At 48.6% G+C, this 15,824-nt stretch overlaps 1 protein-coding gene across 1 annotated transcript in view; it reads right to left on the bottom strand.

Annotated features, from left to right (window-relative positions):
* The window catches only part of HIVEP3 (HIVEP zinc finger 3), a 90,002-nt gene that overhangs the window by 7,572 nt on the left and 66,606 nt on the right, over positions 1–15,824 (bottom strand). The window contains exon 4 of the mRNA XM_065421749.1: positions 11,817–11,915. Within this exon, the coding sequence (XP_065277821.1) occupies positions 11,817–11,915 (99 nt within the window). The remainder of the gene's footprint in view (positions 1–11,816; positions 11,916–15,824) is intronic.

Raw genomic sequence — 15,824 nt, 5'->3', positions numbered from 1 at the left:
ATCCATCAAGCATGCAAAATAGACACAAATATATTGAAATAATCAACTTCTGTGTTAAACTCTGAGTGCTCAAAGGAGCTCTGAGTGGACTAGATGAAAAAGGGATATTTTTGCTGGCCAAACCCTTATCATCTTGTGTCTGATGCTTGCAACCTCTTCCTCTCTGACCTTGATGTCTGCAGTCCTCACCCCCCGTCGTTCATTCAAAAGGCTGCTGCTCAAATCACCTTTCTGGCTCATTGCTTGGACCAGCCTCCCATCATTTGCATTCCTCTGCTGGCTGTCCCCCACCACCTCAAACACAACCCATTCGCTTTAAGGCCCCTTCACAATTTAGCCCCTCCATAGCTCAGTGACCTGTTATTTTGGCATAACACTGACCCCAGCCTCTGCTCGGCCAGCAGCCATCACGTCTGCTGCTCCCTCAAACACCTCCAGGCATTCTCCCGTGCCTCCCATTAGAAATGGGAAAAGCTCGCTGATAAGAGCCACAAAGCCATGACTTTCTCTTCCTTTAAGTCCCTCTTCAAGACTTTTCTCTGCCATGATGCCTACAAAGCTCTAGCAGCTGGCAGTGGCTAGGCAGGTGGAAATCTGACACATCTCTACCAAATGCTTATCTCACTCATCTCCTCACTCCCAGCAGTTGCCTGTGGACATAACTAGAGCTGGGTGGATTTTTTTTTTTAATTCTGTCAACATTTCAAACATCAGAATTGCCCCTTCCCAAACAAACAAAAACCAGGGGAAAAACTGTAAAAAAAGTCTGTGAATTTTCCCCTCCCCGTTTTTTGCCCAGTTCTAGTCATAACTTAGACGGTGAGCTGTCTGGCGGAGGCCGTTTCTACATCTCTGTCGAATGCCTAGCAGCATAAGGCTCTGGTCCTTAACCTGACACCTAGATGCTGCTGCCAATACCAATAAAATAACTACATTAATAGCACGGAGCGTGTGAGAGGTGCTGGATAAAGCGCACGTTCTAACTGTCATGGGGCTACAGTCACAATGGAACTTAGACACCTAGAAAATCACCAGGATTCACAAAGCCTGAGTTAGGTGCTCAAGCTTCCTGTACGAGGAAGGGAGGCAGATAGGTGCCTAAGACTAGGATCCACCAAAGCCAGCATGCTAGGCAGGGAGCCACCTAAGGGGGGAGGGATAGCTCAGTGGTTAGAGCATTGGCCTGCTAAACTCAGGGTTGTGAGTTCAGCCCTTGAGGGGGCCACTTAGGGAACTGGGGTAAAAATCTGTCAGGGGATTGGTCCTGCTTTGAGCAGGGGGTTGGACTAGATGACCTTCTGAGGTCCCTTCTAACCCTGATATTCTATGATTCTAAGCTAGCCAATGAGAGGGGAGTTTGGCATCTAACTCTGGGCTGGAGGAAGGTGCATTCCTCTGCTTGGGATTCTCAACTGTAAGCCCTTCCCCTGAGTCAGGCACCTCAGGAATTTCTTGCAAGATTCTGGGGGGAAGAGGGGTAACACCTTCCTCATAACTTCTAGCCCAGTTGTTAGGGGGAGAAGGAACTGAGCAGGAATATTCACATGTGTGTCAGCCTCACTATCTTCTATTGAAGCGCAGGGCCGGCTCCAGCTTTTCTGCCGCCCCAAGCGGCAAAAAAAAAAAAAAGAAAAAAAAGCGGCGGCACTTTGGCAGCGGGTCCTCTCTCTCCTCCTCTTCGGCGGCAGTTCGGCGGCAGCTCAACCGTGCCGCTTCTTCTGCGGCAGTTCGGCGGCGGGTCCTCTCTCTCTTCCTCTTCGGCGGCAGTTCGGCGGCAGCGCAAAGAGGAAGAGAGGGAATGAGGGACCCGCTGCCGAATTTCCGCCGAAGACCCGGACGTGCCGCCCCGATACCGGATGGAGTGCCACCCCTTTGAATTGGCCGCCCCAAGCACCTGCTTGCTAAGCTGGTGCCTGGAGCCGGCCCTGTTGAAGCGGTTCCACTTTGAATACACAGAGAGTTATCTGAGCACTGGCTCCAGGTGAGAGCTCTACCCAGCAGGCTACAGAGTCATTCTCATGCCTGCTTTTGCTTTCTCTGATCCGCACCAGCATATCCCACAGTCCAGTGGCTATGAGAGAGATGGCAGAACCCTCTTCAAATTCCTTTTCCTCATCGGGCAGAGGGGAGACTTGAACCAGGGGTCTCCCACATCCCAGCTGAGTACCCTAACCACTGGACCTCTCCTCCCCCCCCAAACCCTGTCCCCCCATTTTGTGTGAAGTTAGGCATGCTCTGTGCATGTCTACAATAGTGGGCCGTGCAGGCAAGTTAGGCGCAGGAGCACCTATCTTCCTCTGGTCCATGCACCGCACAGGAGCTTAGTGTCTGGGTGCCCAAAGTGAAGCAGCAATGCACATGTCCAGCGGCAGAGACACAGGTGCCTTGGGAACTTTCGCTGCAAAAACGTAGGCTCCAAGGAAGTTTAGGCACCTCCGGGGCTCGGTGGCAGCTAAGGGGGTCTTGTGAATACCACCGGTACCTAAATCTGGGACTTAGTGTCACTATGCTTCTAAATTCCTGCTGCCCTCTGCTAAGAAAGTTTTCATCTCTGGGCCATGGCAGTAAAACATGTTGGCAGGAGACAGGAGCTGTTTTCGAAGAGATCCCTAGGAACAGCCACTGGATGTCACTATTGCTCAACCCAAATACAACCCAAGCAGGACTTTCCTAGGACAAGCTCTAGGCTATTTGAATATTAACATTCTCAGTTTCTCAGGCTCTTTGTGTGCCAGGCTACGTGAAGAAAATCAGTGTCTCTTTGCTAGTCCATGTTTGCTGACTATCTTCAGTAGGTCTCTCTGTGGTTAGTTCCCAGCAATTTCACAGACACCTGTGTGAACTGACTAACTGCAGGATTCCTGGACTCCTTTTCCACTAGGTTCAGATGAGGACACCCTGTTTCTCACCTGATCAAATCGATGTTAACTGAAACAGCATTTCATTTAATGCTGCCCTCCACCAACCAGTCAGAGCAGCTGGAGAGCTAAGCAGAGCGAAAGGTCAGGCCAGACCACTCCTGACCACAGCAGGTGGGTTGTCACCGCTAGAGCTGGCCAAACAATAAGAAGCCGCTCTGATCCATGGATAAAAGACCCCAGTTCAGGTTACTGTGAGTTGTGGGCTCTGATCTGTTGTTTGTAAGTATTCAGCAACTCTCAGGTGCAGTGAAAAAGGGCACGCATTTTAGCACAGATGATTATTCATCCTAAAAAATCATACTGAAAAGTGCATCATTGGTTCTTCTGTTATTTAAAAAGTTTCAGCTGTCCAGTCAGAAAGCAGAAACATTACCATGTGACTTAGGTGACCAGTCACACAATATGTGTAGTGAATAGTCAAAGTGAACAGCTCACAACCATGAGGCTGGCCATTACATGGTGAGACACGAGGGGTAATGAACGTGTTAGCTGAAATCAGGATCTGGCTGTGGATTATTTGCTAATCCTGAAAGGAGCTAAATTCATTACAAGTATTATTCTAAATGAATAGTTCAACCAGCTCCAGTCAGAACCATGTGTATTTCTTGCCCTGAAAGGGAAAACATTTCACAGCCAGATCTAGGAGTTAGTTACTTCCTCTACTCTAATGACTTTACGCTACGGGCAAGCTTAGAACTGGCAGACAGTGGTGGCCAAAGTGCACCCCGCTGTTAGCTTCCAGTCCCTAGGAATCTTCGCGCTGGGCTGTTTGGTTTCCTGGCAGTGACAGAATAATAGACAGACACTGACAGTATCCGGTGAGCACAGCACGCTCAGCAGTACAAAGCTAGGGTAAAGCTAATCCATTTCCATGTGGTGGAGTAGTCCACATTTGCCACACAGGAACTATCCGAATGAGTGAAATTTGGGGGAGCCCAAGTGGATTTTGCTGCGCCCTCCTGACATGTTCCCACTGTGCAGAAAGAAAGCTTCAAACTCAGCCAAAGGCCGGAGCATTTCACAAGAGAAATCTGATCCTCCGAACTCAGTGGGCCAGAGAATGGCAGAGGGAAAAGCTGGAAGGGCATTTTATGACAATGTGTCTGGGCAGTGACACATATCAGTGGATGCCTAGAGCATATGGGCTTGATTCTCCACTCTGTATTGCTCGTCGAATTACACCAGGGTAAAATTCGTGTGAAAGAGCAGAGGATCGGACCCAGAGTCTCCTTTTATGTAATGGGAAAAGTCCTCTATTTCTCCTGTCCCTTAAATAGAAATAAACCCACAGAACAGAAATAAACACAGCCAGTTTTAGGAATGGATGGCAAAGAGAGTGCAAAGAGTCTTCCTAGAATAGCTCATTGCAAGTGGAAATGGATGGGCAATTGGATGGGCCAGCCCTTGAATGGTTCTGTACTGATCTCCCTCTAAAAGAAGAGAAAGACAGTCTCTGACTACACAGAAAAATGCTCTTTCCGACTCACTGCCCTGCACGCAATGGAAGCTATGTGATCGTGAGAAAATCTGGGATGTGGGATAGAGCTATGATCTTTAAATTTCATGTGGAGGCAAGTGTTAAGACTTCTCTGCATCCTTCCTCCTCTTCCATCCATCTGTCCATCCCCCAGCACTTACAGGATCGTCCATGATTTTCTAGCCCTTTGCAAGGATGCTAGATGCTGCATTTCTGAGCCTCAGGTCTCTTTAGTCATGACGCAGAATGCGTTAAACTTGGGCAAAAGCCCAGGAATTGTTTGCTTTTACCAAAGAAAAAAACCCCTGAGTTGCTCTGACACCAAGCCTTCCCATTTTCACCTTTACACATTCTTTCCCTGTCCCCTTTATACAAACACAAATGGGAGGAAGCGGAGACTGTATATTTTTTGTAATTCTAAAATTACATGGATTGTCTGCATAATGCAATAACGTCCAGACAGCTCCACATTCCAGCCAGCAGCAATGCAGCCAACATCAACAAATGGAGGAGGATTCCATTCGGAAAGCTAATGGATTCCTACCCCTGTGCTTTCCTGAGTCTAGGCAGGTCCTTTCCCTCGCCGAGCTTAGCAGGTGTCCAGGAACTGTGTGCTCATTCACAAACAGGCATGGACACATGATTTAATGAGGGGAGAAGAGGCTCCCAGCTGACACTCACTCCAAACGTCTGCTAAGCATTCTCCCAGGTGACCTCTGGGGGAAAGGCCGATTTTTAGCAGGGTTTTTGGTTTAATGGTATTTTTTAAAAATGAGACGAAAGGCGGAGACAAATGCAGCCTTCTCGTCTGCTTAGTGCGTTCCTTTTCCTAAGCAGAATAGTCCTTTCAGCTTGCAGCCTTGAATGGCTTTAGAACAGCTCACACACTGTGCTGCTCACAATACATTACTATTAACCCTCTATGATCGGAGCAATGAATGACTGAATGAAATAATTACTGAAAGCATTCCCTTGAATGACTGAATTGAGCTCTCGCAGTTCTGGCCTTTGCAGCCTACAATTATCTGCTGCACAAATAGGATTTCTGATTTGCAGGTTTTTAAAAGCTTCACACAATTAATATGATTCATTAGTTCTAATTTACTATAATGAAAAGGTTTAAAATAATCCTTGTGCTTTCAGAGTGTCGTGCAACCAAAATTTCAGTAGTAACTGTCTCCTCTGCTATCAAGCTTTGATCTGAGTAAGAATCACCTACAGGTAGTATAACAGCAGGGGGAGATTTTAAGAAGCCATCAGTTAATCAATTATTCTAAGTGAGTTAACAGACTGAAGGAAACCTCCAGCAATCTGACACTGGAGCAGACTTCCGCAGGCTAACAGCGCACTAACACTTTTCCCCTGGGACTATCACTGGCAAATCCTAGACTGGGTTTTTTTTCCTGGACCTGCTCCCCCCACTCTGAACTCTGGCACTGCCCCCGCCAAACAAAGAATGCCTCGGCATGAACGAAAGGCTGCTTTTAAGAGCAGGACAAAAGTCTAAAGCATAGTCAGATTTAAAGGAAAGAAAAGCATCCGTTTCGGCAATGTAACCTGCAGCAGCAGCAAGGGGATAAAAAACCATTGTGCTTCCTCTGCCTATAGACCACCTTGGTATGGGGGGAAACCAGCAGCTTCCCTCCTTAGGAGTAATGGGGCTGTGTTTCACTTTAAACCACATTAACAAACCTCATCACATTTATTAAAACGATTCTCTCAAAAAACCTCTTAAAATGCTCCCTCCCCCCACTGCTTGCCACTTGTCTGCCTGCACGTGGGTCTCCTATCACAGGTGAAACCGGTGATCCCTGGGGAATTGAGTCCTCTGTGTATATAGAGAGACCGAATCTGATCCTTGGTACCCCTGTGTCAACCCACTGAAACTAGTGGACTTACAATGGATTTACACCTGTGTAACTGGGATCAGAGTCTGGCACACAAGGTGTAGAGTGGTTGAGTGCCTTGCGCATGGGATGCAGAGCTAGGAACTCCTAATCCTAATTGTGATGCCTTCTTTCTGTGTGGCCTCGTGAAGGGTGAAGGTCATGGACACACCTACCGTCAAGGGTGCTGTGATTCACGAAGGTCTGTGCAGAGCTTTGAGCCACGTCCTATAGAGCTAGACTCTTTTGCACTAAACCTTTGCCCCATGAAAATATCTGTACAGTAACAATTTAACAAAGTCGACCAGTTCCCCATGAACATACAGAGATGTGAACGTGGTATCCTGAGTGCTAGTTTAAAAATGAGCAGACATGAATTTAAACCGTTGTACAGTATGTATTATCACCATTGTTAGCAGATTCCTCAGGATGGGCCTACTTCTGCTCTAAAACATCATGGGAACCAGTGGAATTCACACTGGTGTAAATTCAACCCAGGGCCTTATTAAAACGGTATCTTCACCAAACACAGAAGACTTCAGCCCACATCCCCGCAAGGGTGAGGGTGGCCTGGTGCCCAGACACCCGAAGTCCAGTTACTGCAGGTGGGGAGGTGACGGGTCATCACTTGCGCCAGCCCCTACTCAGCCGGGGCTGCCCCCTACCTGCGTCGGGCGGCTGCATCTCACAGCCCTGGCAAAGCAGGTGAGTCCCTCCTGACCTGGGCCGGGGGCAAGGTGGGAGGAAAAAAACAGCGAGTGACGGGGGAGAGGAGAAAAGAGGAGTGGATGGGGCGGAGCCTTGGGGGAGGAGGCGGGGCAGGGCCTCGGGGGGGGGGAGCAGGCGGGTTCTGGCACACCTGCTGGAGTGTCTGGTTTTTAAATATTACCAAGTTGGCAACCCTAATTAACATTCATGTGGTGCCTTTGTGAAGACTGGGCTCCCCAGAGGGCTCAATTTCTAGATCTTCCAATGACAGCTTCTGACTTTGAGTAAATTTCCAAGCCGGACAGTAAAGTAAAGTATTGGCCACCATGAGCCTGCTGCAAACTGAACTCTGCTGGTTTAGGGAAGTGACTCAGCAAGCTGTAAAGGGGGTGTAAAGAGGGTGCGGGGGGCGGCCTGCAGGTTGCCGTGAGGGCAGCAGTCAGGGAGCCTTCGGCGGCATGCCTGCGGGCAGTCTGCCGGTCCTGCGGATGAACTTTCCTGAGTGTCCCTGTGTAGACATGGCCTAAGGACAAACTCTGCAAGGGTTACCTCCCTAGGTTAGCTAAAGGAGAGCTTTAGCCTGCACGGGGGTAGACTGCAAGGCTCTATCTTCAGGGAACAACTCCTGTTTCCAACACAGGCTTGTGGAGAAATGTGCTCAGTGCCTGTTCATTACCTATGAAATGACCTATGAAATGGGAAGCATCGCATGTGACGCTCTCTGTGCCCCGGGAACCCACCCTCTTCCCAATAAAGCTTCTGAGGGACCTGACTTCTGGGGAGCTCAGTGAGAATAAGCACTATTTGTTGTTCCTGCTGAGTTAACATTCCACTGGCTCACAGCAACGTCTCCAGAGCTTGTTCAGTTGACCAGGGCTTAGTAAAAATAACAGTAGCACCATGTGTTTTATAAGGCTCATGTTAAGCCATTGTCAACAAACCCTTGTGGGCTGTGGCAAGGCCGGGGGAATCAGACTGGCTCAGGCTGGGAGGGGGCATTAGAAGGGGAAGGAGAAATGCTAAACGCAGTTGCAAGAGCTGCTCTGGCGATGGAGGTTAGTGGGTGGGCAGCAGGAAGAGGTCAGCGGTGTCCCATCAGCTCTGCAAAGCCTTGTGAATGGAGAACGTCATGCTAACCTAGCAGACTGTACTGAAGCTCTGTGCTCCATCGGGGCAAACCCCACAGTGGAAGGGAGATGCGTATGATTTCTCCCCCTCTGTATTTAAACTATATTTACTGTCTATACAAATGACCCACTGACAACAATCCCAAAATCCCACCGGCACTCCGAGACATCTGCCATCCCTGAAGGCTTCTTCACACTCATCCCTGCACTGAGCCTCCAGCCCAGGCTACCGAGAGCCTCACTAAAGGAAACAGAAAAACAATCATAAAAACATCTAACGGCTCCCAAAGAGCTCGTAATCTAACCCTCAGCAGCTGTCGGAGCTCAGCCTCCAATCACTTGGGTAAAATATCCTTCTGTAGCTCACACGGCTAAGTGTACGTTAGACTTTCCCTAGTTCTTTCTGCTCCCCTCTTGGAGATCTCTCACCTTGCCCTCGACATTTCAGAGCTGTCACAGTAAATGTAGTAAAAGGGTTTAGGGGGAAACGATGTGTAAAGCCATGGGAGCGTCATTTCCCCCTGCCCCTGAGGGGTTGGAGTCCCGAGAGGATGGGGGAATTGGGTCCTGCCCCCAGGGGAAGGGAGGCCCTGGGGAGGTGGGTCCTACCTCTGGGGGGCCTGGATGGATGGGTCCTACCCTAGGCCGGTCCTCGGGAGGGGTTGGGTGCTGCCCCCAGAAGGGGTGATGGAGAATGAGCCCACACTCACCTGCAGCTGTGGGTCCTGTCCCTCAGTCTGGACCCAGCTCCCTCTCCAGGACACTCAGGTTTGGCACATTACACCCCCCTGTCATGACAGAGGGGTGTCCGGGCCAAATTTGAATGAGCGGCATTGTGACCCCAGGTGCCAGGTCACAACACCCAGAGTGGGGAGCTGGGCCCAGTCGCAGGAACGGGAGCTGCTGCTGTGAGGTGAGTTTATTAAAATCAGGGACACAAAGAGAAGTCCTGGGCAAACCTCACAGTATCCGTGACATTTTCACCACCATGACAAATCTGCAGCCCTACTCATGCTTCAAACAGAAGGCCGTAGTTTTCAGGGCTGCAGCCCACTGCTCTGATGCTCCTCAGACACACAGGGAAGAAACCTGCTTATTGGGCCGATGTCAGTGAAACTCAGCTACAGACACCATGGAGCAAGGGAGACCCTGCTGTACTAAAGAAGCTTAGGTGGTTCAGAGGAACACGAGAGGCTCTTGAATTCACAGGCCCTTTACACAGGGTTTGTGTGTGCGCGTAGGGGAAAGAACTAAGCACAGGATTGAGGGTAAATAGATTTTTTAAATATACAGAGTAACCCGGCTAATATCTGACAACACCATGAAGTTTTAAGTCTGCTTCACTGCTGAGAGATGCCCTAGATACTGTCATTACTGGCCCAGATTGTGCCCCCTGGATACACACATGGAAAGGACCTTCTCTCTGCATGCAAATCTCCACCTCCCCTGCGATAAGGGCACTCCCCCCCTCCCCCCCTGACCTTGCCACACAGGAGAACAGGGTCGGCTGTGGGTGGGATCAGGAGATGCTCATCATGCTCTCTCCAGCACCCTGGGGATCCACCTGGAAACAAAGCCCTAGGCTGTATTTTTGCCTTGGAGGCTCATGGGGGTAGTCACAAGGAGGCTGTGGGAACCATGCTACACGGGGGCCACCAGGGGTCACAGCCAGCATGAATCCCGGGGGGACTTCAGATTTGGAGGTAGGTCACACATGCTTTTCCACTGGAGCAAAATCAATGCCCCTGATGGGATGATGTGGGCAAGGGGCTCCTCATGGAGATTTCCTTCCCCTGGAGCCCCTTTCACGAGGAAGGGATAATCTGGATCGTATGATCGGATATTTAAAGAGTGCATCTCACAAAGGCTCTCACATCAGGCTTCACATGCTATATTCACAGGGGTCACTTCACCCAGCAGCACGATGCAGCTACAGGAGGTCACACTTTGATCTGGGCAAACCTTCTGGCCTTGCACTCCACAGCCCACGAGCAGAGCAGCGTCTGTTTAGCAGTGCAGAATGCTCTAGCCAGCTGAAGCTGTGAGGGGAATTTAAGGTTGTGACACCCTGGCACCCCCTTATTCACTATTGTCATATAATTAGGATATGTTTTGTACAAAGTGCGCCTTGTGAGGTAACATTCTAAAAGTCCTGATCTGCTAGACATTAATATCTCATTGGATTGTATGTGCTATCATTGTATGAGAAGTTATGAAGTTTGGCTATGTATGTGTTACTGAAACATGTTGTGAGATTGAAAACACCCACAAGTAGCCTTTCAGGTACGACAGTAAAAAGACCAAACAATGTTAATGGCGTACTGAGGAAATGCACACAAGCACAGGGATTACCTCAGGAACTGTGTACAATAGAAACCTCTCAGAGACAGCACTACACAATGGGAACTGTTTGGCCCAGGTCACAGCAAAAGAGCTTTCCAGCAAGTGGGAAGAAGATATAAAAGGGGGAAATGACATCATGATGGTACCTCACTCTCCCTCCAGCAACATATCTGGAAACACCTGAGGAACAAAGACTGAACTGGGGGAAGTGATGGTCCCAGGCTAAAGGGATTTGTAGCCTGTGTACGAAAACCTGGGAAACCCAAGCTGCAAAGCAAAGGCAGCTTGTGCCTTAAGAATCTGCCAGCCTGTTTATCTCTCAGGATGAGAATTTGCTAATTCATATCCTACCTATCTAGTATGTTAAGATCATTTTGCGGTTTCGCTTATTTACTAGGTAATCTGCTTTGATCTGTTTGCTATCCCTTATAATCACTTAAAATCTATCTTTTGTAGTTAATAAACTTATTTTATGTTTTAATCCAAACCAGTGTGCGTTTGACTAAGGTGTCTGGGGAAAATCTCAGCTTGGTTACCACAAGCGTGCACGGTCCTCTTCACATTGAGGGAGCGGCGGACCGGGTGTTAAACCCATATACTGGCCAGATTTGACCAGGGCAGTATAGTGCTGCTCTGGGGTCCTAGGCTGGGAGGCTGGTGGTTAGAGAGCCTGCATGTAACTGCAGCTGGGTGTGTCCCTACCTGTGTGAATGCTGGTGAAAGTGCAAGCTTGGAGGGCTTTGCAGCTTGTTACAGCAGTACAGTGTGAGAGGGAGCCAGGCTGGTGGGCCAAGGGGCTCAGTGGTACCCCAGTTCCAGGTGGCATCTGGGGGAACCCATCACAAGTCAGCCAGGCTACTGCTCCTTAACACCTCTGCTCTTCTGAAAAGCATTGGAGGAACTTACATGGCCAGAGAGCAGGACATTTATTTATGTCTCATCCAAGAGATTGACTTTGCAGCAGCCAAGTGCCCCCTTGCACTATCTCACTTGTATAGCCCCACAGTGTGCACAGACACTGTCCTGCGGCACTCACTCAGTACTCACTTCGAATGAGCATAGGAAGCACCACACTGAATCAGTGGTTCATCTATACCTGTGCCCTGTCTCTGACTGTGGCCAGCACCACATAGTTCCAAGGAAGGCACAACCCCCACCCCCAGAGGCAGATGTGGGACAATCTATACAAACTGCAGCCAAATCAGGTCTGGTCAGCCAAAGCTCCCTTCCAGCAGTGCCCAGGGTACCTGGAGCACCTGGACGCTCCATTCATGTGAATGGACATTCTGCTATCTAAATACCATGCACTTTCCAAGCAGCAGTGGGAGAGCCCCACAGTTTAGAGAATCTGTACCTTCTTCAGCTTCCAGCTCCACCAGTGAAGACACCAACACGCCCATCTCCTGACATTTTTTGCTGTGGGCCTTTGACTTCATATGTTTAGTCAGATTCCCTGAAAGGAAACAGAACACACACCTTGATCAATAGTCTTTCTTTCCCCTGGCAAGGGGATGAGTAACAAGTTGACAACTTCACTTAGACCTAGCTGCGGTTTCAGTTTAAGGTGCTCTCTCTGCAGAAGCCTTTATCCCAGGCAGTCAGCCACCCTGCAGCATAGGGATAGATTTTCTGTTTAATTGCTTCACTGCTGGCTGGGATGAGAGAGAGGAGGTGCCAAACCTGAGACTTCAGAGTAACTGGGCCATCATGCAACCTAGAACACCTGGAGGGCACATACTTTGCACGGATACTCCCCAGCATGCGCACTGCTGCAATGTTACAGCGCCAAAAAGGAGCAGGAAAAATAGGAAAAGACAGGTGACCCCTTGGCATAACAGCTCAGCCCAGCAATCCATCCGAGCTGGTCCCAGAACATAGGAGGCAGCACTTTGTCTCCAGACAGGAGACACACCGTTAACAGTGACCAAGGAGGGGTGGAGACAAGAAAACAAGGGTCCAGGGAGGAAGCTGAAGGAAAAAACCAAGAGTAAAAAAATCCAGCTGAACTATGTTGGGCTTTGTCTGCCTGTGATGTAACATTTGGATACAACTGTAAATAATAGCAGAGCTGCCTGGGAAACAGAATTTCCATTCAGGAAAAAAAAAATGTCAAGAGGGGTTGCTGGAAGCAAGGGATCCCAGGGAGCTGGGCAGCCCAGCCGGAATAGCGGGAGCTGGCAGGAAATGCCTGGCTGCTGCTTTCCATTGAAAATTTCGACAAATCAACCTGTTCGCGTGGAACATTTCGCTTCCATCCAGTCAGCATTTTCCAATGGAAAACTGCGTTGTCAGAAGATTTTCCATCAGCTCGAGTAATTAGCCCAGGTAACCGATTAACTCCCAATGAGTCTGAGAACTGTAAATCAGAGAGATGCTCATGTGCTGAAACTGCCTGAGAAGAATCTGAGCAGTAAAGAAAGGTGAACACTTGTTCAATGACCCCCAGGTGTCTCAGCTGGGGGGGCTGCTGGGATGTTCTGGAATGTGCTGAGTGGCCAAGCAAGGAGGACACTTACCCCAAAACATGACACTTCACAGACTAAAGCTCTAAACCATTTTTGCACTGGTACTTAGTGGTGAGAAATATGATTAAGAAAAAGTATATTGAGGCTGAGTATCAGGAGAAGTGAACAGTGAGATCTGTTAGGCTGTGGGGTATCCTCTGCAGGGGCATGGTCACACTGCAACATTTATAACAAGCCTGAAGAAAGTGCTACAAGATATGATGTAGGCACAGCTACAAAAGAATGGCAAAGGAATGGAGTAGATGGCCTTATAGGTCTTTTCTGTCACTATTTTCTATAATTCTGCAAAAACCACAACTGTCTCTCCCAGCAGGCTAATGGAACAGTTTTTATTCCTACTTATAGAAAAGGGAAACCCAGGAGAAGGGAGCCTAGGGGTGTGTGGAACATGCATCTGGGAAAGAGGAGAAGAGCAAGAGAAATGATGGGAGGAGTAAAGAAGAAAATTGCCCCTCTTTTCTCTTCTTTACGCTTCTCCCTTCACCTCTCTCCTCCGTGGACTGAGCCGATTGGTAAGGAGAAGAAATGTATGCCCTTGCTGCAAGTCCTTCAAGGGTCGGTGAGTTCCCAGCATGACTCAATCGTATCTAGCTGAGCTCTCCAACTTCATCATAACAAGATGACATGGCACAGGCTTTCCTGTTGGCCAGAGCCTGCAATGCCAAGGCCGTGGAGTTCAGGATAAGAAGGGATTGTGTAATTTGGCCCATTCTAACTAATTATAACAAAATGTCAGCAGTGACAACACTCCTCAGTAAATGAAACCCTGCTGCTACCTTCAGTAAATTATTGCACCTCACTCCAGCTGACACAAATGACCCATCTATGCTCAATTACCATCGCAATAACCCTAATCTGATTCCTTCTGGTGAGACTTTACACAGGAAATGAATCAGCTTAAATGTACTGTGTGTTCAGAGGTTTGTGAGTTATGCTGCAGCGTGCGGTACCCCGGGAATTCTACTGCAACGCTAACTGTGGGCTGGGAGGAAGAGCTAGACTAACAAAGTCTGCCGAGCATTTCCCTCCTACCATGCTCCCCACACTGGCTCACAAAATGATTCCCTGTGGTGCATACACTGTACTACAGGGACACCGACCTTTGCCCAACCAAGAGTCGCAATGACTGTTAGCCAGGAGCCTGAAAGCTGCACTTCATTTGCATCAGCTAGAGCAGAGTGCAGCCTTTCTAGCTTTAATACGGAGGTGCAGCCAAGGGAGACCGGGTCCACGGAGAGAAACCACTTCTCAGATTGAAATCTGGTCTGTAGGCTGCACTCTGCCTACCCCTGCATTGGTCTCATAGCTGGTCATTTAGCCAGATCCTCAATAACTTCACTGTGAGTGCAGGTGCTCATCACATTTGAAAATCACCCTTGAAAGTGTTGGCATAGATACATAGCTATTCATAGTTCAGTCAGAGACGTTTCTCTTTGCTGTTTTTAGGGGATAAAAGCAAATATGATATCACACAGAACCTAATGTGTCTCTTCTACAGCCTGCAGCATTGGCCCCACCACCTTATTTTATCTGTTTTTAACCCAGTTAAACCCCAGGCAACATACTTCTAGCTGAAGAGGACTGCAGAAGCCCTCTTCCTTGATCGGCTGGAGGCAATTGCCTTGGAGCAATGTGAAAGCCATACCCCACTCAGCCACGCACACTACGATGACAAGCCAGCGGTGCGACTAAGGCCTTGTCTACATTACAAACGCTTTGCTGGCAGAGCTAGGACAGCAGATGCAACCTATTCTGACAGAGGGAGATCTTCTGCCAGCACAGTAACACCTCCGGGAACGTTAGATGTGCTGACAGAAGCGCTCTTCTGTGAGCATAGCTGTGTCTACACTAAAGATTTTGCTGGCGTAGGTATGTCAGCTAGGAGGTGTATTTTTCTCATACACCCTGACTGACACAGCTATGCCGCCAAAGCTTTATAGTGTGAGCTGACCTTAGACCGGGAGGTGCACTAAGCACCAGGACCCTATCTGGCCAGTGCTAAGACTCTTTTTATACCAACAAAAAAAAAAAATCAACTTCACATCAAATAGAAATGAACCAAAGTAGCGTTTTACATGCTGTGTTTCCTTCTTCTTTTCTTCTTCCCTTTCTTTTCAGTCTCTTCATCCTTCTTTTGTCAGACAGGACCATATTTTCACACACTGGTGCTTAAGCTGCGCCTGCAAAGATGTGTGTGCAAATCCCACATTTGTGCAAGAAATGGGCAATGTGTGTGCACAGTTATGTGGCCTCCACTTGCAATTGAGGTGTGAGCGCAGCTTGGGCAGGTGCAATTCCAGCATCAATTTCTGAACACGTAGCCCATGGAGGGAAGGTCAAAAGGGCCTCATCTAATTGACTTGCTTCTGAATATGTTGAGGCCGGATAGGATGCGGAATCCCGTCCCTGTTCAGTAGCAGGTTTGGTACGGCAGTTCTTCCTGTTTGGCTTATCAGACGTTAGTAGGTACAATGCTGCCCTATCATAACGGTGGTACTTCATTCCTTGAAAAATACCTTCTTATCGCTAGAAGTCTGAACTAGTAGCCTGGAGAGAGGATGGGGAACAGAAGAGAAAGATTTCTCCTGTCATCTGACAAAATGTGGATGCCCCTCACTGGCCCAGCTGATGTAAATTAGCATGGCTCCATGCATGTCAACAGAGCTATGCCGATTTACACCAATGAGAAACTGGACCATTATTTTTAGAGCAATTGGCAGAATAATATGACTTTGTTTTTCAAAGTTCTTCTGGAAATTTGTTGGTGTTTTTAGACCCCCTGAACTAATGCTAAAAGAATCAAATTCTGAGGTCCTTACGCAGGCAAATTCCCACTG

The sequence above is a fragment of the Emys orbicularis genome, chromosome 23 (assembly GCF_028017835.1).
Source record: "Emys orbicularis isolate rEmyOrb1 chromosome 23, rEmyOrb1.hap1, whole genome shotgun sequence".
Lineage (NCBI taxonomy): Eukaryota > Metazoa > Chordata > Testudines > Emydidae > Emys > Emys orbicularis.
Note: the sequence above shows the minus strand (reverse complement) of the source record. Positions and strands in the feature narration are given on the sequence as shown.